The sequence below is a fragment of the Geotrypetes seraphini genome, chromosome 13, assembly GCF_902459505.1.
Source record: "Geotrypetes seraphini chromosome 13, aGeoSer1.1, whole genome shotgun sequence".
NCBI classification, from domain to species: Eukaryota; Metazoa; Chordata; class Amphibia; order Gymnophiona; family Dermophiidae; genus Geotrypetes; species Geotrypetes seraphini.
In genome coordinates, this window is record NC_047096.1 from 66,337,097 (window position 1) to 66,361,877 (window position 24,781).

The window sequence follows — 24,781 nt, forward strand, 5'->3', positions numbered from 1 at the left end:
TGAGATATATACTCTATCAGTCTGGAGAGTGCTAAAGAACCCCAATTCCCTCAGGAAGAGACTGCACAGCTTACTATAGAAACATGATGGCAGATAAAGACCAAATTGCTTATCCATAGCACCAAGTCTATGGTATCTCCTCCGCTCCCTAAGAGATCCCACGTTTGCTCCACGCTATCTTAAATTCAGATACAGTCTGTCTCCACCACTTCTACTGGGTGACTATTCTACGCATCTATCACCTTTTCTGTAAAAAGTATTTTCTTGGATTATTCCTGAGCCTGTCACCCTTAACTTCATCTTATGTCCTCTCCCTTCTGGAGCTTTCCTTCCTTTGAAAAAGACTCCCCTCCTGTAAATTAATGCCACAGAGATTAAATGGCTCTATCATATCCTCAATCTCCCGTCTGTCTTCCAGAGTATACATATTAAGGTCCCCAAACAATTTATGACAAAGACTACTAGCCATTGCTACCATCTGCTGAGACCGAGAACAGACTGGCTTTTAGGGACTGTACAGCCCACTTATAAGTGATGTTAATCTAAGTGGTTCTCAGTCTCCATTTGCTGGTAGGTGAGCGTAATACCCATCTGTGCTGGTCTAGAGGGATGCTATGGAAATTATAGTTACATGTGACCAGGATTGGCCACTGTGGAACCAGGATACTGGGCTAGATGGACCATGGGTCTGACCCAGCATGGCTAGTCTTATGATCCTAAACCACTTAAACTTTCTGCCCTTAACTGGCACTACACAGTGTACAGTATATAAGGAAAGGTTTCCGGAAATAAACTCTACTCCCTTTAAACCAGTGGTCTCAAACTAAAACCCTTTGCAGGGCCACATTTTGGATTTGTAGGTACTTGGAGGGACACAGAAAAAATAGTTAATGTCTTATGAAAGAAAAGCACAGTTACTTACCGTAACAGGTGTTATCCAGGGACAGCAGGCATATATTCTCACATGTGGGTGACGTCATCTACGGAGCCCCAGCACGGACAGCTTTTCGAGGGCGACCTTGGTCTCGAGTATTCCCGCGGGGCACCCGACTTCGACGCTCGGGGCGGGGCCGAGGACGACCCACCCGCCCCCGTCGAGGATGGCTTCTTCGAAGTTGGAGCTGAGGAAGGAAGAGAGGACTTACCCCCCGTCGACTTCGAAGTCGAGGCCGTCGGTTTCGAGGAAGCAGGATGTCTCGGCGAGGCCGAGGTCAAGGCCGGGGCCGACGTCGAGGCCTGCTCCACGGGGTCGACAGCAAAGAGCTCCGCCATTCTGGCACGACGGCGGCGGAGAGCTCTTGGCTGAAAAGTCGAGCACCTGGGACAGGAATCGGTGGGGTGCTCGGGACCCAGGCAAAGTAAGCACCACCGGTGGGGATCGGTGAGAGAAAGTAGCCGATTGCACCGGGTGCACTTTTTAAAGCCCGTCAAAGGACGGGACATGAAATCGAAAAACGGCCGGGAACGGAACGAGGTCCCGCGGCTGCGGCTACCGGGAGCCCCTGGAGCCGAACGAAAAATCTTTTTTTTTTTTTCGACGATTAACAAACACACGAACGAATAAAAAAATAAAGCAAGCACAGCGACCGAGAAAAACGACTCAGACGCGGTGTCAGAAGGCAAAAAAGAGAGAGCACAATTTCCACAGGGCTTCTGGCTCCGCGGAAAAAACTGAACTGAGGACAACGAGGTGGGGATGCGCCCTCTAGTGGGCAAGAAGGCATGCACATGCGTGGTGCAGCATAGCAAACTTGAAACTTCAATCAAGTTTGCTTGAAAAGCTGTCCGCGCTGGGGCTCCGTAGATGACATCACCCACATGTGAGAATATCATGCCTGCTTGTCCTGGGATAATGACAATTTTGTATGAGGTAAATCTCTTTATAGTTTATAAATCTTTCCTTTTGCCTAAGTCTTAATAATAATATTGTCATTTATAGCTAAAGAGACATATGATCAAGAAACTTTTATTTTACTTTTGTGATTATGATAAACATACCGAGGGCCTCAAAATAGTACTTTGCGGACCACATGTGGCCCCCGGGCCGCGAGTTTTAGACCACTGCTTTAAACTAACTGAATAAGGTCAGAACTCCCTCCCCCCATGAGATTCCTCATGGGAAGAATTGGGTGGGGGGCTGCTTAGGCTGCTTTGTTGTGGACCTCTTCCCACCCTTTAGCACATCAGTGTCCAACATCAAATTCAGACTGCAAGTCTGGATGCCATTAGAACATATAAAGGCATGCTAAGCTAACATGAGATTCGACTTCTCTTTCCTTTATATTGGTCCATTTCTCTGTACTTAGCTCTATACTCACAGCAAAGAAACCCCACTGCCTAAATTCTAGGACATGAGCCACAAAAAGAATGAGATTTCCAATTTCTTCCCTTACTAAGCTACTGCTACATAAACCACTTTCTCACAGGCTGAGGTAGGACACATACATGGTTTACATTTGAGTATTGCAGGACATTTGCATACGTACTGGAGGATGAAGCAGTCACAGCTGGTGCAGCTTCTACCCTGTGCTCTTTGGCGGTTTCTTTTTTCTTTTTCCTACAGGATAAAAATAACTATTGCTACACACAGCCATCAACACCCACCTCTTTCTCTTTTTCCCTTATAACAGCAATTTTCAAACTCTTGAGTTGGGGGTGAAAGAATGAGGTCTACTCCCCATCCCTCAATGTGACCTGTGCCCAGCAGAGGCAGTGAACATGAGGCCTTTGAGTCAATAAATATTCACATGCCCTGCGCCCCCTCCCATATGGGCTTCCTGTTGAACTGGAAATCCATGTACAGCACCAGGATCTGTACTAACTGCTACTGCCTTCATTCCTTGGATAAATATGGAGGAACGAGGAGTCTACACTGGTTTTTCATCATCTGGAATCATGTGAATTTTTAAGTGCTAAAACAGTCATGCTGGAAAAAATATGGGAAGTGCTTCTTTATATGCAACCTCCCTTCCCACTTTAACACTGAAAATCTATTGTAGCCAGAGCAGTTGGTCCACGCCCACTTTACTTACTTGGGAGCCACTTTGGGTTTAGTGACAGCAGGCTCTATGGTGTCTGCTAATGGGGGGATGTACTCATCCTCGCTCAGCTCCTTATGGCAAGGATCCTGTTCTTCATCCAAACTGAGTACATATGTGTTTTTTGCTGTAAGGAGCAAGTGGAAGACCCTTAAGTATTATCAAAGTAGATCCTTCAAAAATACACTCCTATAAAGCACAGTTAATTACCGTAACAGGTGTTATCCAGGGACAGCAGGCATATATTCTCACATGTGGGTGACGTCATCTACGGAGCCCCAGCACGGACAGCTTTTCAAGCAAACTTGATTGAAGTTTCAAGTTTGCTATGCTGCACCACGCATGTGCATGCCTTCTTGCCCACTAGAGGGCGCATCCCCACCTCGTGGTCCTCAGTTCCATATCCAGCAAATAAGCCATCCCTGGGGAGGAGGGCGGGTTGTGAGAATATATGCCTGCTGTCCCTGGATAACACCTGTTACGGTAAGTAACTGTGCTTTATCCCAGGACAAGCAGGCATGATATTCTCACATGTGGGTGACCTCCAAGCCAACCAAAAAAGGGCAGGTGGGAGGATGGCAATTTAGGAAAACAGATTTCGCAAAACTGACTGGCCAAACCGGCCGTCACTTCTGGATAACGTATCCAGACAGTAGTGGGAGGTGAAAGTATGAACCGAAGACCAAGTGGCAGCCTTGCAGATGTCCTCCATCGGAGTAGACCGGAGGAAAGCAACAGAAGCTGCCATCGCTCGGACCTTATGTCCCGTAACCCGACCATGCAGCTCGAGACCAGCCTGAGCGTAGCAAAAAGAAATACAAGCAGCCAACCAGTTGGACAAGGTGCGCTTGGAAACAGGACGTCCCAACTGATTAGGATCAAAGGACAAAAATAATTGAGGAACCTTCCGATGAGACTTGGTGCGTTGAAGATAAAAAGCCAACGCCCTCTTACAGTCAAGCGTGTGAAGCGCCGCCTCCCCAGGATGAGCGTGGTGCTTCGGAAAAAACACCGGAAGAACAATTGACTGATTGAGGTGGAAATCAGACACAACCTTAGGTAAAAATTTAGGATGGGTGCGAAGAACCACCTTGTCATGATGGAACACAGTAAAGGGGGGGGTCCGCAAACAAAGCCTACAGCTCACTAATCCGACGAGCAGATGTGAGCGCAAGTAAAAAGATCACCTTCCAAGTAAGAAACTTAAGAAGAGACTTGTCAATAGGCTCAAAAGGAGGTTTCATCAGCTGAGCCAAGACCACATTAAGATCCCAAACCACAGAAGGAGGTTTCAGAGGAGGATTAACATTCACTAAACCCCTCATGAAACGAACCACCAGAGGATGAAGAGAGAGAGAACGCCCCTCGAGATGCCGATGGAAAGCAGCAATAGCACTGAGATGCACCCGAATGGAAGTCGTCTTTAGCCCAGACTTGGACAAATGCAACAAATATTCCAGAACCGAGGACACCGGAACCGAACTCTGATCCAGATGGTGCGAGGATCACCAGGATGAAAATCTGGTCCACTTCTGGGAATAACAAAGCCGAGACGAGACCTTGCGCGAGGCTTCCAACACCTTCCTGACCGACTGAGAAACAGAAACCGAAGTCAGGGGGAAAGAAACCAAGCCGTCAGATGTAATGACTGAAGATTGGGATGCAACAGCGAACCCCGACTCTGAGACAGCAGAGAGGGAAAAACAGGTAGAAGTAGAGGCTCTCTGGCACTGAGTTGAAGGAGCAGGGAGAACCAGTGCTGACGAGGCCAACGAGGCGCAATGAGAATCATAGTGGCTCTGGATGACTTGAGATGAACCAACGTCCTCAAGATCAGAGGGAAAGGAGGAAACGCATAAAGGAACCTCCCTCCCCAGTCGAGAAGGAAGGCATCGGCCTCGAGACGGTCCTGGGAGTAAATCCGAGAACAATAGAGGGGCAGTTTGTGAGTCTCCGGGGAGGCAAACAGATCCACCTGAGGAGTCCCCCAGCGGTCGAAGACCTCTCGTAGAACTCGGGAGTTGAGCGACCACTCGTGCGGCTGGAGAAGACGACTGAGTTTGTCGGCCAGACAATTCTTCTCTCCCTGAATGTAAACCGCCCGCAGGAAGATGTTCTGGGAGACCGCCCATTCCCAAAGGCGCAAGGCTTCCCGGCACAGGGACCAAGAGCCCGTCCCCCCTTGCTTGTTTACATAATACATTGCCACTTGGTTGTCCGTCCGTACCAGGACTACCTGATTGCGCAGCAGATGGCAGAACGCTCGAGCTGCCAGAAAAATGGCGCGAAGCTCCAACACATTGATATGACAAAGATGGTCCTCCGCCGACCATAGACCTTGAGTCCGCAGACCGTCGAGGTGAGCCCCCCACGCGTACTCCGAAGAGTCCATGGTCAGGACCTTGCGATGTGGAGGGACGAGAAAGAGCAAGCCCCCGGAAAGATTGGAAGAGTTGGTCCACCAACGGAGCGAGCGTCTCAAGGAAGGAGTCACTGTTACAGGAAGGGAGAGCGAGTCTCGATCCTGACGCCACTGGGAGGCCAAGGTCCACTGAGGGAGTCTCAGATGCAATCGGGTAAACGGTGTGACATGAACCGTCGATGCCATGTGGCCGAGTAGAATCATCAGCCGGTGCGCTGAGACGGAGCGCTGCCGCGAAATCTGACGGCACAGTCGAAGCAGAGCCTCCAGCCTCGAAGAGGGAAGGAACGCACGAAGGCGAACCGTGTCCAGCATGGCCCCGATAAACTGAAGGGATTGAGCAGGGCACAGCTGCGATTTGGGAAAATTCACCTCGAACCCCAGACGTTGAAGGAAGATGATAGTCTGTCGGGTCGCTGAGATAACCCCCTCCCGGGATGAAGCCTTGATCAGCCAATCGTCCAGGTAGGGGAAGACCTGCAGCCCCTGAGATCTCAGGGCAGCCGCGACTCCCACCATACACTTCGTGAAGACTCGAGGGGACGAGGCCAGCCCGAAGGGGAGGACACGATACTGAAGGTGCAACTCCCCCACCTGGAACCGTAAGAACTTGCGGAAGGCGGGATGCACCGGAACATGAGTATACGCTTCCTTCAAGTCTAGGGAGCACATCCAGTCCCCCTCCTCCAACAGAGGGTAGAGAACCGGAAGCGACAACATACGTAACTTCTCCCGGACCAGGAACTTGTTGAGCTTCCGGAGGTCCAAAATGGGGCGTAAGTCCCCGGTCTTCTTTGGGACCAAAAAGTAACGGGAGTAGAACCCCCGCCCCCATTGGTTTGGGGGGACCGGCTCCACCGCCCGAAGGCTCAACAAGGCCCTGGCTTCCGAGAGTAGAAGAGGAAGCAGGGTTCGGTTGCAAAGAGATGCCCTCGGCGGTTGTTCCGGCGGCGTGGCCGAGAAGTTTAGCGAGTAACCCTCTGAGACGAGACGGAGCACCCAAGCGTCTGACGTGATCATAGTCCAGGCCGAATGAAAGGCCCGCAGCCGGCCCCCGATGGGCAGGGGGTCCAGAGAGAGTGCGGAGGGGGCCCGCCCCCATCCGCTAATCACGTCAAAAAGACGGCGCCGGCTTAGATGCCCCTTGCGTCTGAGGTTTCGGCTGGGCCCCTCTGCCCTGCTGCGGTGGGCGCCTGGGCGGAGGCCTCGAGAATGCTGGTGTAGACTTTTGAGGGTATCGGAGGTCTAAATGGCGGCGGGTATCGGAGGTCTATCGGGTGGCGGAGGTCTAAATGGCTTCTGCGGCGTTACCCGTGGTTTAGGAAGGACCAAGGAGGCGATGGAGCGCTCGTGTTCGGACAGGAGTTTGGTCGCCGCCTCCAAGGACTTATCGAACAATTCCGATCCGATGCATGGCAGATTGGCTAGGCGCTCCTGCAAGTTCGGATCCATATCAACCGTTCGGAGCCATGTGAGACGGAGCATCGCTACTGCAAAGGCGGAGACTCTGGAGGCCAACTCAAATGCGTCGTAAACCGCATGAAAAAGGTATAGGCGCAGCTGTGACAAGTTGGCCATAAATTTACCAAAGTCCCCCTTATGGGAATCCGGCATGACCCCATGATAACGAGGTAATGCCTTCACCATCTGCCTCAAATAAGATGAAAAAGTGAAAGCATAATTAAGGACCCTGGCCGCCATCATGGAATTGGAATAGAGGCGGCGACCAAACTTGTCCAAAGTCTGCCCTTCCCGCCCGGGAGGGACCGCAGCGGAGACCCTAGAAGGCTGGGACTTCTTTAACGCCGACTCCACCAGCAACGACTGGTGAGACAGTTGCGCTTTCTCGAAGCCCTTACATGGGATGGTACGGTACTTCGACTCCATTTTACATGGAACCGCTGTGACTGTAAGAGGGGAGTCCAAGTTCCTCAGGAAGGTCTGATGGAGGACTTTATTAAGAGGGAGACGAGGGGTCTCCCTCGGGGGAGAAGGTAAATCCTGCTCCTCCAAAAACTCCTTGGTGTATTGTGAACCAGACACCAGATCCAGGTCCAAGGCCCTCCCCATATCAAGTACAAATCTGGAAAAGGAGGAGGGTTTGGACGGTGGGGAAGGCGATCGAGAGGCCCGCGTCTCCAAAAAGGAAGGGGAAGCCTCACGGGAATAACGAGGTTCCCTACCAGACCCCGAGCCCCAAGAGGCCGCCCCGAGCGATCTCGACGGGGTCGGGGACCGCCTATGCCCCGAGGAACCCCTGTGTGAAGTCCCCGGGGTACGAGGCACCGAGGTCTGCCCCTTCCGTTTCGGCGAGGAGTCTCTCGACAACCCTCCCTCGGAGGAACGGAACAACCTCGGATTATCGAGGCGGAGCTCCGAGACACGTAGAGTCTCAGTCCCAGTCGGCGAGGAGCAACCGCGCCTCCGAGGAGACCCGCGAGAACGCTTGGGCTTCCTCGGCCGGCGCTTCGCCCGAGGCCGACCCGAGGTCGAGGAGCCCCGGGAGGACCTCGACGAGGAAGAAGTGGAAGAGATCCTCCGAACTCTCCGCACCTTGTCCCGAGGCCGCACACTCCGTTCCGGCTGGTCGACCGAGGTCGAGGGAAAGGTCGGGGTCGAGGCCGGAACCACCCCGGGGGCCGAAGTCGAGGGCACCGAGACCGAGGGCGCCGAAGCCGGGGCACTCGGGGCCGAAGCCGGCTGCAGGTGCGCTAAGGCGCCGGACAGCTCCGAGGTAATGAGGGCACGGAGCAAGTCCTGAAAAGCCGGCACCGCCATCATGGCTGGTAGATCCGGGACCGGCGGGTGCTCCCTCGAGGGCGACCTTGGTCTCGAGTATTCCCGCGGGGCACCCGACTTCGACGCTCGGGGCGGGGCCGAGGACGACCCACCCGCCCCCGTCGAGGATGGCTTCTTCGAAGTTGGAGCTGAGGAAGGAAGAGAGGACTTACCCCCCGTCGACTTCGAAGTCGAGGCCGTCGGTTTCGAGGAAGCAGGATGTCTCGGCGAGGCCGAGGTCAAGGCCGGGGCCGACGTCGAGGCCTGCTCCACGGGGTCGACAGCAAAGAGCTCTGCCATTCTGGCACGACGGCGGCGGAGAGCTCTTGGCTGAAAAGTCGAGCACCTGGGACAGGAATCGGTGGGGTGCTCGGGACCCAGGCAAAGTAAGCACCACCGGTGGGGATCGGTGAGAGAAAGTAGCCGATTGCACCGGGTGCACTTTTTAAAGCCCGTCAAAGGACGGGACATGAAATCGAAAAACGGCCGGGAACGGAACGAGGTCCCGCGGCTGCGGCTACCGGGAGCCCCTGGAGCCGAACGAAAAATCTTTTTTTTTTTTTCGACGATTAACAAACACACGAACGAATAAAAAAATAAAGCAAGCACAGCGACCGAGAAAAACGACTCAGACGCGGTGTCAGAAGGCAAAAAAGAGAGAGCACAATTTCCACAGGGCTTCTGGCTCCGCGGAAAAAACTGAACTGAGGACAACGAGGTGGGGATGCGCCCTCTAGTGGGCAAGAAGGCATGCACATGCGTGGTGCAGCATAGCAAACTTGAAACTTCAATCAAGTTTGCTTGAAAAGCTGTCCGCGCTGGGGCTCCGTAGATGACATCACCCACATGTGAGAATATCATGCCTGCTTGTCCTGGGATAATGACAATTTTGTATGAGGTAAATCTCTTTATAGTTTATAAATCTTTCCTTTTGCCTAAGTCTTAATAATAATATTGTCATTTATAGCTAAAGAGACATATGATCAAGAAACTTTTATTTTACTTTTGTGATTATGATAAACATACCGAGGGCCTCAAAATAGTACTTTGCGGACCACATGTGGCCCCCGGGCCGCGAGTTTTAGACCACTGCTTTAAACTAACTGAATAAGGTCAGAACTCCCTCCCCCCATGAGATTCCTCATGGGAAGAATTGGGTGGGGGGCTGCTTAGGCTGCTTTGTTGTGGACCTCTTCCCACCCTTTAGCACATCAGTGTCCAACATCAAATTCAGACTGCAAGTCTGGATGCCATTAGAACATATAAAGGCATGCTAAGCTAACATGAGATTCGACTTCTCTTTCCTTTATATTGGTCCATTTCTCTGTACTTAGCTCTATACTCACAGCAAAGAAACCCCACTGCCTAAATTCTAGGACATGAGCCACAAAAAGAATGAGATTTCCAATTTCTTCCCTTACTAAGCTACTGCTACATAAACCACTTTCTCACAGGCTGAGGTAGGACACATACATGGTTTACATTTGAGTATTGCAGGACATTTGCATACGTACTGGAGGATGAAGCAGTCACAGCTGGTGCAGCTTCTTCAGCTTCTACCCTGTGCTCTTTGGCGGTTTCTTTTTTCTTTTTCCTACAGGATAAAAATAACTATTGCTACACACAGCCATCAACACCCACCTCTTTCTCTTTTTCCCTTATAACAGCAATTTTCAAACTCTTGAGTTGGGGGTGAAAGAATGAGGTCTACTCCCCATCCCTCAATGTGACCTGTGCCCAGCAGAGGCAGTGAACATGAGGCCTTTGAGTCAATAAATATTCACATGCCCTGCGCCCCCTCCCATATGGGCTTCCTGTTGAACTGGAAATCCATGTACAGCACCAGGATCTGTACTAACTGCTACTGCCTTCATTCCTTGGATAAATATGGAGGAACGAGGAGTCTACACTGGTTTTTCATCATCTGGAATCATGTGAATTTTTAAGTGCTAAAACAGTCATGCTGGAAAAAATATGGGAAGTGCTTCTTTATATGCAACCTCCCTTCCCACTTTAACACTGAAAATCTATTGTAGCCAGAGCAGTTGGTCCACGCCCACTTTACTTACTTGGGAGCCACTTTGGGTTTAGTGACAGCAGGCTCTATGGTGTCTGCTAATGGGGGGATGTACTCATCCTCGCTCAGCTCCTTATGGCAAGGATCCTGTTCTTCATCCAAACTGAGTACATATGTGTTTTTTGCTGTAAGGAGCAAGTGGAAGACCCTTAAGTATTATCAAAGTAGATCCTTCAAAAATACACTCCTATAAAGCACAGTTAATTACCGTAACAGGTGTTATCCAGGGACAGCAGGCATATATTCTCACATGTGGGTGACGTCATCTACGGAGCCCCAGCACGGACAGCTTTTCAAGCAAACTTGATTGAAGTTTCAAGTTTGCTATGCTGCACCACGCATGTGCATGCCTTCTTGCCCACTAGAGGGCGCATCCCCACCTCGTGGTCCTCAGTTCCATATCCAGCAAATAAGCCATCCCTGGGGAGGAGGGCGGGTTGTGAGAATATATGCCTGCTGTCCCTGGATAACACCTGTTACGGTAAGTAACTGTGCTTTATCCCAGGACAAGCAGGCATGATATTCTCACATGTGGGTGACCTCCAAGCCAACCAAAAAAGGGCAGGTGGGAGGATGGCAATTTAGGAAAACAGATTTCGCAAAACTGACTGGCCAAACCGGCCGTCACTTCTGGATAACGTATCCAGACAGTAGTGGGAGGTGAAAGTATGAACCGAAGACCAAGTGGCAGCCTTGCAGATGTCCTCCATCGGAGTAGACCGGAGGAAAGCAACAGAAGCTGCCATCGCTCGGACCTTATGTCCCGTAACCCGACCATGCAGCTCGAGACCAGCCTGAGCGTAGCAAAAAGAAATACAAGCAGCCAACCAGTTGGACAAGGTGCGCTTGGAAACAGGACGTCCCAACTGATTAGGATCAAAGGACAAAAATAATTGAGGAACCTTCCGATGAGACTTGGTGCGTTGAAGATAAAAAGCCAACGCCCTCTTACAGTCAAGCGTGTGAAGCGCCGCCTCCCCAGGATGAGCGTGGTGCTTCGGAAAAAACACCGGAAGAACAATTGACTGATTGAGGTGGAAATCAGACACAACCTTAGGTAAAAATTTAGGATGGGTGCGAAGAACCACCTTGTCATGATGGAACACAGTAAAGGGGGGGGTCCGCAAACAAAGCCTACAGCTCACTAATCCGACGAGCAGATGTGAGCGCAAGTAAAAAGATCACCTTCCAAGTAAGAAACTTAAGAAGAGACTTGTCAATAGGCTCAAAAGGAGGTTTCATCAGCTGAGCCAAGACCACATTAAGATCCCAAACCACAGAAGGAGGTTTCAGAGGAGGATTAACATTCACTAAACCCCTCATGAAACGAACCACCAGAGGATGAAGAGAGAGAGAACGCCCCTCGAGATGCCGATGGAAAGCAGCAATAGCACTGAGATGCACCCGAATGGAAGTCGTCTTTAGCCCAGACTTGGACAAATGCAACAAATATTCCAGAACCGAGGACACCGGAACCGAACTCTGATCGAGATGGTGCGAGGATCACCAGGATGAAAATCTGGTCCACTTCTGGGAATAACAAAGCCGAGACGAGACCTTGCGCGAGGCTTCCAACACCTTCCTGACCGACTGAGAAACAGAAACCGAAGTCAGGGGGAAAGAAACCAAGCCGTCAGATGTAATGACTGAAGATTGGGATGCAACAGCGAACCCCGACTCTGAGACAGCAGAGAGGGAAAAACAGGTAGAAGTAGAGGCTCTCTGGCACTGAGTTGAAGGAGCAGGGAGAACCAGTGCTGACGAGGCCAACGAGGCGCAATGAGAATCATAGTGGCTCTGGATGACTTGAGATGAACCAACGTCCTCAAGATCAGAGGGAAAGGAGGAAACGCATAAAGGAACCTCCCTCCCCAGTCGAGAAGGAAGGCATCGGCCTCGAGACGGTCCTGGGAGTAAATCCGAGAACAATAGAGGGGCAGTTTGTGAGTCTCCGGGGAGGCAAACAGATCCACCTGAGGAGTCCCCCAGCGGTCGAAGACCTCTCGTAGAACTCGGGAGTTGAGCGACCACTCGTGCGGCTGGAGAAGACGACTGAGTTTGTCGGCCAGACAATTCTTCTCTCCCTGAATGTAAACCGCCCGCAGGAAGATGTTCTGGGAGACCGCCCATTCCCAAAGGCGCAAGGCTTCCCGGCACAGGGACCAAGAGCCCGTCCCCCCTTGCTTGTTTACATAATACATTGCCACTTGGTTGTCCGTCCGTACCAGGACTACCTGATTGCGCAGCAGATGGCAGAACGCTCGAGCTGCCAGAAAAATGGCGCGAAGCTCCAACACATTGATATGACAAAGATGGTCCTCCGCCGACCATAGACCTTGAGTCCGCAGACCGTCGAGGTGAGCCCCCCACGCGTACTCCGAAGAGTCCATGGTCAGGACCTTGCGATGTGGAGGGACGAGAAAGAGCAAGCCCCCGGAAAGATTGGAAGAGTTGGTCCACCAACGGAGCGAGCGTCTCAAGGAAGGAGTCACTGTTACAGGAAGGGAGAGCGAGTCTCGATCCTGACGCCACTGGGAGGCCAAGGTCCACTGAGGGAGTCTCAGATGCAATCGGGTAAACGGTGTGACATGAACCGTCGATGCCATGTGGCCGAGTAGAATCATCAGCCGGTGCGCTGAGACGGAGCGCTGCCGCGAAATCTGACGGCACAGTCGAAGCAGAGCCTCCAGCCTCGAAGAGGGAAGGAACGCACGAAGGCGAACCGTGTCCAGCATGGCCCCGATAAACTGAAGGGATTGAGCAGGGCACAGCTGCGATTTGGGAAAATTCACCTCGAACCCCAGACGTTGAAGGAAGATGATAGTCTGTCGGGTCGCTGAGATAACCCCCTCCCGGGATGAAGCCTTGATCAGCCAATCGTCCAGGTAGGGGAAGACCTGCAGCCCCTGAGATCTCAGGGCAGCCGCGACTCCCACCATACACTTCGTGAAGACTCGAGGGGACGAGGCCAGCCCGAAGGGGAGGACACGATACTGAAGGTGCAACTCCCCCACCTGGAACCGTAAGAACTTGCGGAAGGCGGGATGCACCGGAACATGAGTATACGCTTCCTTCAAGTCTAGGGAGCACATCCAGTCCCCCTCCTCCAACAGAGGGTAGAGAACCGGAAGCGACAACATACGTAACTTCTCCCGGACCAGGAACTTGTTGAGCTTCCGGAGGTCCAAAATGGGGCGTAAGTCCCCGGTCTTCTTTGGGACCAAAAAGTAACGGGAGTAGAACCCCCGCCCCCATTGGTTTGGGGGGACCGGCTCCACCGCCCGAAGGCTCAACAAGGCCCTGGCTTCCGAGAGTAGAAGAGGAAGCAGGGTTCGGTTGCAAAGAGATGCCCTCGGCGGTTGTTCCGGCGGCGTGGCCGAGAAGTTTAGCGAGTAACCCTCGGAGACGAGACGGAGCACCCAAGCGTCTGACGTGATCATAGTCCAGGCCGAATGAAAGGCCCGCAGCCGGCCCCCGATGGGCAGGGGGTCCAGAGAGAGTGCGGAGGGGGCCCGCCCCCATCCGCTAATCACGTCAAAAAGACGGCGCCGGCTTAGATGCCCCTTGCGTCTGAGGTTTCGGCTGGGCCCCTCTGCCCTGCTGCGGTGGGCGCCTGGGCGGAGGCCTCGAGAATGCTGGTGTAGACTTTTGAGGGTATCGGAGGTCTAAATGGCGGCGGGTATCGGAGGTCTATCGGGTGGCGGAGGTCTAAATGGCTTCTGCGGCGTTACCCGTGGTTTAGGAAGGACCAAGGAGGCGATGGAGCGCTCGTGTTCGGACAGGAGTTTGGTCGCCGCCTCCAAGGACTTATCGAACAATTCCGATCCGATGCATGGCAGATTGGCTAGGCGCTCCTGCAAGTTCGGATCCATATCAACCGTTCGGAGCCATGTGAGACGGAGCATCGCTACTGCAAAGGCGGAGACTCTGGAGGCCAACTCAAATGCGTCGTAAACCGCATGAAAAAGGTATAGGCGCAGCTGTGACAAGTTGGCCATAAATTTACCAAAGTCCCCCTTATGGGAATCCGGCATGACCCCATGATAACGAGGTAATGCCTTCACCATCTGCCTCAAATAAGATGAAAAAGTGAAAGCATAATTAAGGACCCTGGCCGCCATCATGGAATTGGAATAGAGGCGGCGACCAAACTTGTCCAAAGTCTGCCCTTCCCGCCCGGGAGGGACCGCAGCGGAGACCCTAGAAGGCTGGGACTTCTTTAACGCCGACTCCACCAGCAACGACTGGTGAGACAGTTGCGCTTTCTCGAAGCCCTTACATGGGATGGTACGGTACTTCGACTCCATTTTACATGGAACCGCTGTGACTGTAAGAGGGGAGTCCAAGTTCCTCAGGAAGGTCTGATGGAGGACTTTATTAAGAGGGAGACGAGGGGTCTCCCTCGGGGGAGAAGGTAAATCCTGCTCCTCCAAAAACTCCTTGGTGTATTGTGAACCAGACACCAGATCCAGGTCCAAGGCCCTCCCCATATCAAGTACAAATCTGGAAAAGGAGGAGGGTTTGGACGGTGGGGAAGGCGATCGAGAGGCCCGCGTCTCCAAAAAGGAAGGGGAAGCCTCACGGGAATAACGAGGTTCCCTACCAGACCCCGAGCCCCAAGAGGCCGCCCCGAGCGATCTCGACGGGGTCGGGGACCGCCTATGCCCCGAGGAACCCCTGTGTGAAGTCCCCGGGGTACGAGGCACCGAGGTCTGCCCCTTCCGTTTCGGCGAGGAGTCTCTCGACAACCCTCCCTCGGAGGAACGGAACAACCTCGGATTATCGAGGCGGAGCTCCGAGACACGTAGAGTCTCAGTCCCAGTCGGCGAGGAGCAACCGCGCCTCCGAGGAGACCCGCGAGAACGCTTGGGCTTCCTCGGCCGGCGCTTCGCCCGAGGCCGACCCGAGGTCGAGGAGCCCCGGGAGGACCTCGACGAGGAAGAAGTGGAAGAGATCCTCCGAACTCTCCGCACCTTGTCCCGAGGCCGCACACTCCGTTCCGGCTGGTCGACCGAGGTCGAGGGAAAGGTCGGGGTCGAGGCCGGAACCACCCCGGGGGCCGAAGTCGAGGGCACCGAGACCGAGGGCGCCGAAGCCGGGGCACTCGGGGCCGAAGCCGGCTGCAGGTGCGCTAAGGCGCCGGACAGCTCCGAGGTAATGAGGGCACAGAGCAAGTCCTGAAAAGCCGGCACCGCCATCATGGCTGGTAGATCCGGGACCGGCGGGTGCTCCCTCGAGGGCGACCTTGGTCTCGAGTATTCCCGCGGGGCACCCGACTTCGACGCTCGGGGCGGGGCCGAGGACGACCCACCCGCCCCCGTCGAGGATGGCTTCTTCGAAGTTGGAGCTGAGGAAGGAAGAGAGGACTTACCCCCCGTCGACTTCGAAGTCGAGGCCGTCGGTTTCGAGGAAGCAGGATGTCTCGGCGAGGCCGAGGTCAAGGCCGGGGCCGACGTCGAGGCCTGCTCCACGGGGTCGACAGCAAAGAGCTCCGCCATTCTGGCATGACGGCGGCGGAGAGCTCTTGGCTGAAAAGTCGAGCACCTGGGACAGGAATCGGTGGGGTGCTCGGGACCCAGGCAAAGTAAGCACCACCGGTGGGGATCGGTGAGAGAAAGTAGCCGATCGCACCGGGTGCACTTTTTAAAGCCCGTCAAAGAACGGGACATGAAATCGAAAAACGGCAAGGAACGGAACGAGGTCCCGCGGCCACGGCTACCGGGAGCCCCTGGAGCCGAACGAAAAATCTTTTTTTTTTTCCGACGATTAACAAACACACGAACGAATAAAAAAATAAAGCAAGCACAGCGACCAAGAAAAACGACTCAGACGCGGTGTCAGAAGGCAAAAAAAGAGAGAGCACAATTTCCACAGGGCTTCTGGCTCCGCGGAAAAAACTGAACTGAGGACCACGAGGTGGGGATGCGCCCTCTAGTGGGCAAGAAGGCATGCACATGCGTGGTGCAGCATAGCAAACTTGAAACTTCAATCAAGTTTGCTTGAAAAGCTGTCCGCGCTGGGGCTCCGTAGATGACATCACCCACATGTGAGAATATCATGCCTGCTTGTCCTGGGATAATGACAATTTTGTATGAGGTAAATCTCTTTATAGTTTATAAATCTTTCCTTTTGCCTAAGTCTTAATAATAATATTGTCATTTATAGCTAAAGAGACATATGATCAAGAAACTTTTATTTTACTTTTGTGATTATGATAAACATACCGAGGGCCTCAAAATAGTACTTTGCGGACCACATGTGGCCCCCGGGCCGCGAGTTTTAGACCACTGCTTTAAACTAACTGAATAAGGTCAGAACTCCCTCCCCCCATGAGATTCCTCATGGGAAGAATTGGGTGGGGGGCTGCTTAGGCTGCTTTGTTGTGGACCTCTTCCCACCCTTTAGCACATCAGTGTCCAACATCAAATTCAGACTGCAAGTCTGGATGCCATTAGAACATATAAAGGCATGCTAAGCTAACATGAGATTCGACTTCTCTTTCCTTTATATTGGTCCATTTCTCTGTACTTACATTACATTACATTACATTACATTACGGATTTCTATTCCGCCTATACCTTGCAGTTCAAGGCGGATTACAAAAGATTTGACTGGACATTTCCAGAGATGATCACATTACAGAGGATTTTACTGGACATTTTCCAGTGAGGATACAAATTATTTTTTTTTTTTTTTTTTTTTTTTTTTCTTGGGGATCTTATGGGTTGGATAGAAAACTGAACAGTGCCTAGCAGTGTGATATTAGCAAATGGAAATGGAACACAGTTAGAGTAGGCAAGATTACAATCTTTTTATGGTCTGTTTATATGAAGGGTGATTAGGTGTGATATTTGGGGGAGGATTGTCTGGTGGTAGATGAGTTCAGTCGAGGTAGGTGAATTTTCTGGAGGTAGGTGAACTTGGCTGGAGGTAGGTGAAGTGGTTTAAGGTTTTTGGATGAATTTTTTAAAAAGCAGGGTTTTGATTTCTTTACGGAATGTTTTGAAGTCGTCCGATGTTGTCAGCAGGTTGGAGATGGAATGGTTGAGTTTTGCTGCTTGTGTTGCCAGAAGGTTGTCAAACATTTTCTTGCGTTGTGTGCCTTTGAGTGGAGGGAAGGCAAAAGGATTTGGGGTTCTTCTTTGTCTTGTGGTGGAGATCTGGTTTAAGCGATTGTTTAGGTAGGATGGGGAAGAGCCTTGTATTGCTTTGAATAATAGGCAAAGGAATTTGAATTGAATTCGTGCTTGTATGGGTAGCCAGTGGGAGTCTAAGAAGGCGGTTGTTATGTGATCATATTTTCTAAGTGAGTAGATCAGTCTGAGGGCGGTGTTTTGTATGGTCTGGAGTTGCTTTATCATAATGGCTGGACAAGGAAGATATAGGGAGTTGCAATAGTCCAGCAGACCTAAGACTAGGGATTGTACGACTAGTCTGAATTGTGTTTGGTTGAAGAATTTTCTGATTTTGCGTAGGTTTCTCATGGTTAGGAAAGCTTTCTGGGTCGTCTTGTTGATTTGGGACTGCATTGTGCAACATCTGTCTATGGTGACTCCTAGTAGTTTTAGTTCGGGTTGTATTGGGTATTTGGTATTTTTGATTGTCAGTTCTGTGATGGTAGGAGATTTGGCTTTTTCGAGCAGGAGGAATTTTGTTTTTTCTGAGTTTAGTTTTAGTTTATGATCCATCATCCATTTTTCTACTGTATCTAGGGTTGTTTCCAGTTTTGCGGTGGTGGTGGGCTCTGAAGGGTCGAAGGGGAGGAGTATGGTGATGTCGTCTGCGTAGCTAAAGGATGTGACATTTAGGTTATCTAAGGTGGCTCCTAGGGAGGAGATAAAGAGGTTGAAGAGTGTAGGTGAGAGAGGTGATCCTTGTGGAACTCCGCAGGGATTTGCCCATGGCTCTGATTTGATATCATTGTATTTTACCCTATAGGTTCTTGATTTGAGGAACCCTTGAAACCAGTTGTAAACTTTGCCAGAGATCCCTATGGCGTCGAGTATCTGTAGTAATATGGTGTGGTCAACTAGGTCAAATGCAGCAGAGAGGTCAAGTTGTATTAGTATCATCTTTTTTCCTTTACTGATGTGTTGCCGGGCTGTATCTAGAAGAGAGACAAGTAGTGTTTCTGTACTATGGTTGGTTCGAAATCCTGATTGTGAGGGGTGGAGTAGGTTATGTTTTTCCAGGTAGATTGTGAGGTATTGTGTGACTAGGCCTTCTATTATTTTGACGTATATTGGAATTGAAGCGATAGGTCTGTAGTTGGAGGGGCTATCTATTGGGCCTTTGTGATCTTTCATGATTGGGGTGATTAAGATCTCTCCTAAGTCCTGTGGGAATTGGCCTTCTGTTAGTGTGGTTTGAATCCATAACATAAAGTTGGTTTTGAATGTGGTGGAGGCGTTTGATAACAGGTAGGTGGGGCAATTATTTAGTTCGCTGGAGGCATGGCTGTATTTGTTGTAGAGTCGGTTCATATCCGACCAGAGTAGGATTGGGAAGTTGGACCAGCTTCTGTCTGCTACGATGGCTTCGCCTGTTATTGGGTTTGTTGTTATCTTTTCGAGATGGGTGGGTGTATCGATGAATGCGGTTCTGATATTGGTGATTTTGTTTTTGAAGTAGTCTGCTAGGTGGATGGCTGTCGGTGGGTGGGTACCTTGAGTGGCAAGATAAGGTTTAGTATCAGTGAGGTTCTTTACTAGGTTGAATAGCTTTTTTGTGTCTGGGATTTTTGTGCCTATCATTTTGGAGTAGTAGGCTTTCCGTTTTTCCTTGAGTTTGGTTTTATATTGGTTAATTTGATTTCTCCATGCAGTTTTAGTGTGTTTTAAGCTCTTATTTTTTTTCCAGTCTCTCTCTAGTTGTCTGCAGAGCTTTTTTGATTGGAGGAGTTCGGAGTCGAACCATTTATCAGAAGGTCTGCATATTTTAAATTTTAATTTTTCTGGGGCTAGTTCATTCAGGATGGTTTCGCTTATGGTTCGCCATTGGGATATGAATTCGTTGGGGGCTGTGTTGGTGATGGAGTGGTCTGCTTTGTCCCAGAATGTGGGGGGTTCAATTTTTTGGCGTGTTTTGAAGGAGGTTTTTTTTGGCGGTTGTTTGTTGATGTTTTGAGGCCAGTTGATGTTAAAGGTGTATTCATAGTGGTCTGACCAGAGTGAGGGGTGCCAGGCCCCATTTGAGATATGGATTTCGGGTTTGTGGTGGTGTTGGGTCATGTAAGCCGCGACATCTAGTTGGTGGCCTTTTTCGTGTGTGGGTTGGGGGTCGAGGATCTGGTAGTTCAGTGCTTTGAGGTATGAGAGTAAATTTATTACTTGTTTAGAGGTGTGATCTTCAAGATGGAGGTTTATATCTCCTAGGATTAGATTATGAGGTGAGGTTAGGGAGTTCTGGTAAATAAATTCTTCGATATCTTGTTTGTTGTCATTCCATTTTCCTGGTGTTGAGTAACAGAGGATGCATGTTAGTGTTCCTGTGAGAGAATCATCGTATAGTTGACAGGCTAGGAGATCTAGGTGAGAGGTGGTGTGTTTGTCTAGGGTCTTTATATTGATGTTGTTTTTGAGTATGATGGCTAGGCCTCCACCACGTTTTTTTTTCCTGCAGATCAGTTCTATTTTGTAACCTATAGGGCATAGTTCTGTGATGGTGGGATCGGATTCCGAGGTTAGCCAGGTTTCGGATAGGAATAAGCAGCTTAGTTGCTTTTTTACTATCCAGTCCTTAATGAGGTCTGCTTTTGTGCTTATTGATCTGATGTTCATGTATGCGCAGGATAATGAGATGTTGAGAGTTTGGGGAGTGGGTGAGCGGTTTGGGTGGAGGAGATTTTCTTTGGTTTGTGGATGATGGTTGCGGTTTTCTGGCTTTGGTTTTGGAGGTGGTCTTTTTCCCCAGCTGGTTGGTATGCTGATGTGGTTGAGTGAGGAGCAATCTATCAGGTTTCTGGGTGAATGAAGTTTTCTGGTAGGTAGTGGGAACCTTTGGGATTCTGTTAAGGTTGGGATAGAGGATGTGTGATAACCTTCTGTTTTTCTGTTGGTTAGAAGTAGGAAGAGTAGTAGATGTAGGAGTACGTTTGTTGAAAAGTTGGGAGGCATGGTGGTGTTTGTGTAGGGTGCAGGAGGTTCTGCTGTTTGGTAACTGGTGTGATGTGCAGGTTGGGGGGTGTGGGGATGTTAGGGGAGGAGGAGGCGTTTTTATTTTATTTTTTTCCCTTTTGTTCTGTAGCGTCTGTGTCCTTCAGTAGTGAGTTCAGAGATGGGTGAGTTTTCTTCCCACTGTTGAGAGAAGTGGAGCTCTTTTTTTGAATTGTGAGGGTCCCTACTGGTTCGGGGGAATACTATCAAAGTTAAGTAGGAATGGGAAGAACTAACGAAGAGTGTCAGCTATAGCAGATTGTCTGTGCTTGTCAGGATATTAGGGGATAGACAGTACTAGTATCTTATCAGATTATAAGGAGGACGTATAGATTGTTTTGGGGCTAAACAGTAACTATCAACTTATTCGTCTGTATAGGTTCTTATGGAGATAAACAGTACTAACAACTTATCTGTCTGTATAGGTTCTTATGGAGATAAACAGTACTAACAACTTATCAGTCTGTATAGGTTCTTATGGAGAAAAACAGATCTAACAACTAATAAGTCTGTATAGGTTCTTATGGAGAAAAACAGTTCTAACAACTTATCAGTCTGTATAGGTTCTTATGGAGAAAAAACAGTACTAACAACTTATCAGTCTGTATAGGTTCTTATGGAGAAAAACAGATCTAACAACTAATAAGTCTGTATAGGTTCTTATGGAGAAAAACAGTTCTAACAACTTATCAGTCTGTATAGGTTCTTATGGAGAAAAACAGTACTAACAACTTATCAGTCTGTATAGGTTCTTATGGAGAAAAACAGATCTAACAACTAATAAGTCTGTATAGGTTCTTATGGAGATAAACAGTACTAATAACTTATCTGTCTGTATAGGTTCTTATGGTGGTAAACAGTGCTAACACATTATCATGTTATACAGGTTATTTTGAGGATTTCGAGGGATGTCGCTTCAATAAGTGTCACTTCACAAAGGCGCGCCGTTGGCGCTGCTCGCTTTTTAAAAGTAGGCCCCCGCTGGATTCGGGGGGGGGGGCGGAAACGGCTCAACGCCCCTGCAGGATCGGGCTCCTGCCTCGATTCCTGCCTGCCCTCTGCCTGCTCTATACTCACAGCAAAGAAACCCCACTGCCTAAATTCTAGGACATGAGCCACAAAAAGAATGAGATTTCCAATTTCTTCCCTTACTAAGCTACTGCTACATAAACCACTTTCTCACAGGCTGAGGTAGGACACATACATGGTTTACATTTGAGTATTGCAGGACATTTGCATACGTACTGGAGGATGAAGCAGTCACAGCTGGTGCAGCTTCTTCAGCTTCTACCCTGTGCTCTGTGGCGGTTTCTTTTTTCTTTTTCCTACAGGATAAAAATAACTATTGCTACACACAGCCATCAACACCCACCTCTTTCTCTTTTTCCCTTATAACAGCAATTTTCAAACTCTTGAGTTGGGGGTGAAAGAATGAGGTCTACTCCCCATCCCTCAATGTGACCTGTGCCCAGCAGAGGCAGTGAACATGAGGCCTTTGAGTCAATAAATATTCACATGCCCTGCGCCCCCTCCCATATGGGCTTCCTGTTGAACTGGAAATCCATGTACAGCACCAGGATCTGTACTAACTGCTACTGCCTTCATTCCTTGGATAAATATGGAGGAACGAGGAGTCTACACTGGTTTTTCATCATCTGGAATCATGTGAATTTTTAAGTGCTAAAACAGTCATGCTGGAAAAAATATGGGAAGTGCTTCTTTATATGCAACCTCCCTTCCCACTTTAACACTGAAAATCTATTGTAGCCAGAGCAGTTGGTCCACGCCCACTTTACTTACTTGGGAGCCACTTTGGGTTTAGGGACAGCAGGCTCTATGGTGTCTGCTGATGGGGGGATGTACTCATCCTCGCTCAGCTCCTTATGGCAAGGCTCCTGTTCTTCATCCGAACTGAGTACATATGTGTTTTTTGCTGTAAGGAACAAGTGGAAGACCCTTAAGTATTATCAAAGTAGATCCTTCAAAAATACACTCCTATAAAGCACAGTTACTTACCGTAACAGGTGTTATCCAGGGACAGCAGGCAGATATTCTTAACGCATGGGTGACGTCACCGACGGAGCCCCGGTACGGACACTTTTAACTAGAAAGTTCTAGTTGGCCGCACCGCGCATGCGTGAGTGTCTTCCCGCCCGACGGAGGAGTGCGTGGTCCCCAGTTAAGATAAGCCAGCTAAGAAGCCAACCCGGGGAGGTGGGCGGGACATAAGAATATCTGCCTGCTGTCCCTGGATAACACCTGTTACGGTAAGTAACCGTGCTTTATCCCAGGACAAGCAGGCAGCATATTCTTAACGCATGGGTGACCTCCAAGCTAACAGAGAGGGAGGAGGGATGGTTGGCCATTAGGAAAATAAATTTTGTAACACAGATTGGCCGAAGTGTCCATCCCGTCTGGAGAAGGCATCCAGACAGTAGTGGGTAGTGAACGTGTGAACTGAGGACCAAGTGGCAGCCTTGCAGATCTCCTCGATGGGCGTGGAGCGGAGGAAAGCCACAGAAGCAGCCATAGCTCTGACCCTGTGGGCCGTGACAGCACCTTCCAGTGAGAGACCGGCCCGAGCATAACAGAACGCAATGCAGGCAGCAAGCCAGTTGGAAAGCGTCCGTTTAGAAACAGGACGACCTGGACGGTTAGGGTCGAAGGACAGAAAGAGCTGAGGGGACGAGCGGTGAGCCCTGGTACGGTCAAGGTAGTATGCAAGGGCACGCTTACAGTCCAGCGTGTGTAACGCCTGTTCCCCAGGATGAGAATGGGGCTTCGGGAAAAAGACAGGCAAAACAATGGACTGGTTGAGGTGGAAGTCCGAGACCACCTTGGGAAGAAATCTAGGATGGGTACGCAGAACCACCTTGTCATGGTGAAAAACCGTGAAAGGTGGGTCCGCAACCAGTGCATGCAGCTCACTCACCCTCCTGGCAGAGGTAATGGCAATGAGGAAAAGCACCTTCCACGTAAGAAATTTGAGAGAATTTGTGGCAAGAGGTTCAAAAGGAGGTTTCATGAGGGCGGATAAAACCACATTCAGGTCCCAGACGACTGGAGGAGGCTTCAGAGGTGGTTTGACATTGAAGAGGCCTCTCATGAACCGGGAAACCAGTGGATGAGCCGTGAGAGTTTTTCCGAGGATAGGCTCATGAAACGCAGTGATGGCACTGAGGTGGACTCTGATTGAGGTAGACTTGAGGCCAGCGTCGGACAGAGAGAGCAAATAGTCTAGTACAGTTTCCACCGCCAATAAGGTGGGGTCGTGGTGATGTAGTAGACACCAAGAGGAGAACCGGGTCCACTTCTGATGGTAACATTGGAGGGTAGCCGGTTTCCTGGAGGCATCCAAAATACGACGGATAGGCTGAGACAGATTCTCTGGAGAGGTCAGCCCGAGAGAAACCAAGCTGTCAGGTGGAGCGAGGACATATTGGGATGCAGTAGAGACTGCTGCTGCTGTGTAAGTAGAGTAGGAAACACAGGAAGAAGAATGGGTTCTCTGGAGCTGAGCTGGAGCAGGAGGGAGAACCAGTGTTGGCGAGGCCACCGAGGGGCGATGAGAATCATGGTGGCTCTGTCCCTGCGGAGTTTGAATAACGTCCGCAACATCAGAGGCAACGGAGGAAAGGCATAGAGGAATTGATCCGTCCAGTTGGGAAGGAATGCATCCGGTGCCAGATGATGAGGAGGGAAGAGTCTGGAACAGAACTGGGGCAGCTGATGGTTGCGAGGAGCTGCAAAGAGATCCACTTGAGGAGTGCCCCACCGAGCAAAGATGGAGCGGAGTGTGGGAGGATCCAGAGTCCACTAGTGAGGTTGAAGGATGCGGCTGAGATTGTCGGCCAGGGAGTTCTGGTCGCCTTGGATATAGACCGCCTTGAGGAAGAGACTGTGGGCCGTGGCCCAGGCCCAAATGCGGATGGCCTCCTGACAAAGGAGGGGAGATCCGGTGCCGCCTTGTTTGTTTATGTAGTACATGGCAACTTGGTTGTCTGTGCACAGGAGAAGAACCTGTGGGTAGAGGAGGTGCTGGAAGGCCCTGAGAGCATAGAACATGGCCCTGAGTTCCAGGAAATTGATGTGATGTTGACGCTCCTGAGGGGTCCAGAGTCCCTGGGTGTGAAGGTCTCCCATGTGAGCTCCCCATGCATAGGGGGAGGCATCTGTGGTTATGATCATGGAGTGAGGGGGTAGATGAAAGAGTAGACCCCTGGAAAGATTGGAGGAGTTCAACCACCATTGAAGAGATTGCTGAAGAGACGATGTCACAGAGATGGGATGCGAAAGAGGATCTGTGGTCTGT

At 50.5% G+C, this 24,781-nt stretch overlaps 1 protein-coding gene across 3 annotated transcripts in view; it reads right to left on the reverse strand.

The window, feature by feature from the left end:
• The window catches only part of TOP2A (DNA topoisomerase II alpha), a 276,538-nt gene that overhangs the window by 15,961 nt on the left and 235,796 nt on the right, over positions 1-24,781 (reverse strand). For 2 of the 3 annotated variants that reach the window (XM_033918323.1, XM_033918322.1), the window contains exons 31-36: positions 22,270-22,402; positions 21,715-21,794; positions 10,308-10,440; positions 9,753-9,832; positions 3,033-3,165; positions 2,487-2,557 (exon numbers count right to left, since the gene is read on the reverse strand). In XM_033918323.1, the coding sequence (XP_033774214.1) occupies positions 2,487-2,557; positions 3,033-3,165; positions 9,753-9,832; positions 10,308-10,440; positions 21,715-21,794; positions 22,270-22,402 (630 nt within the window). The remainder of the gene's footprint in view (positions 1-2,486; positions 2,558-3,032; positions 3,166-9,752; positions 9,833-10,307; positions 10,441-21,714; positions 21,795-22,269; positions 22,403-24,781) is intronic. The other variant, XM_033918324.1, reaches the window with a different exon arrangement.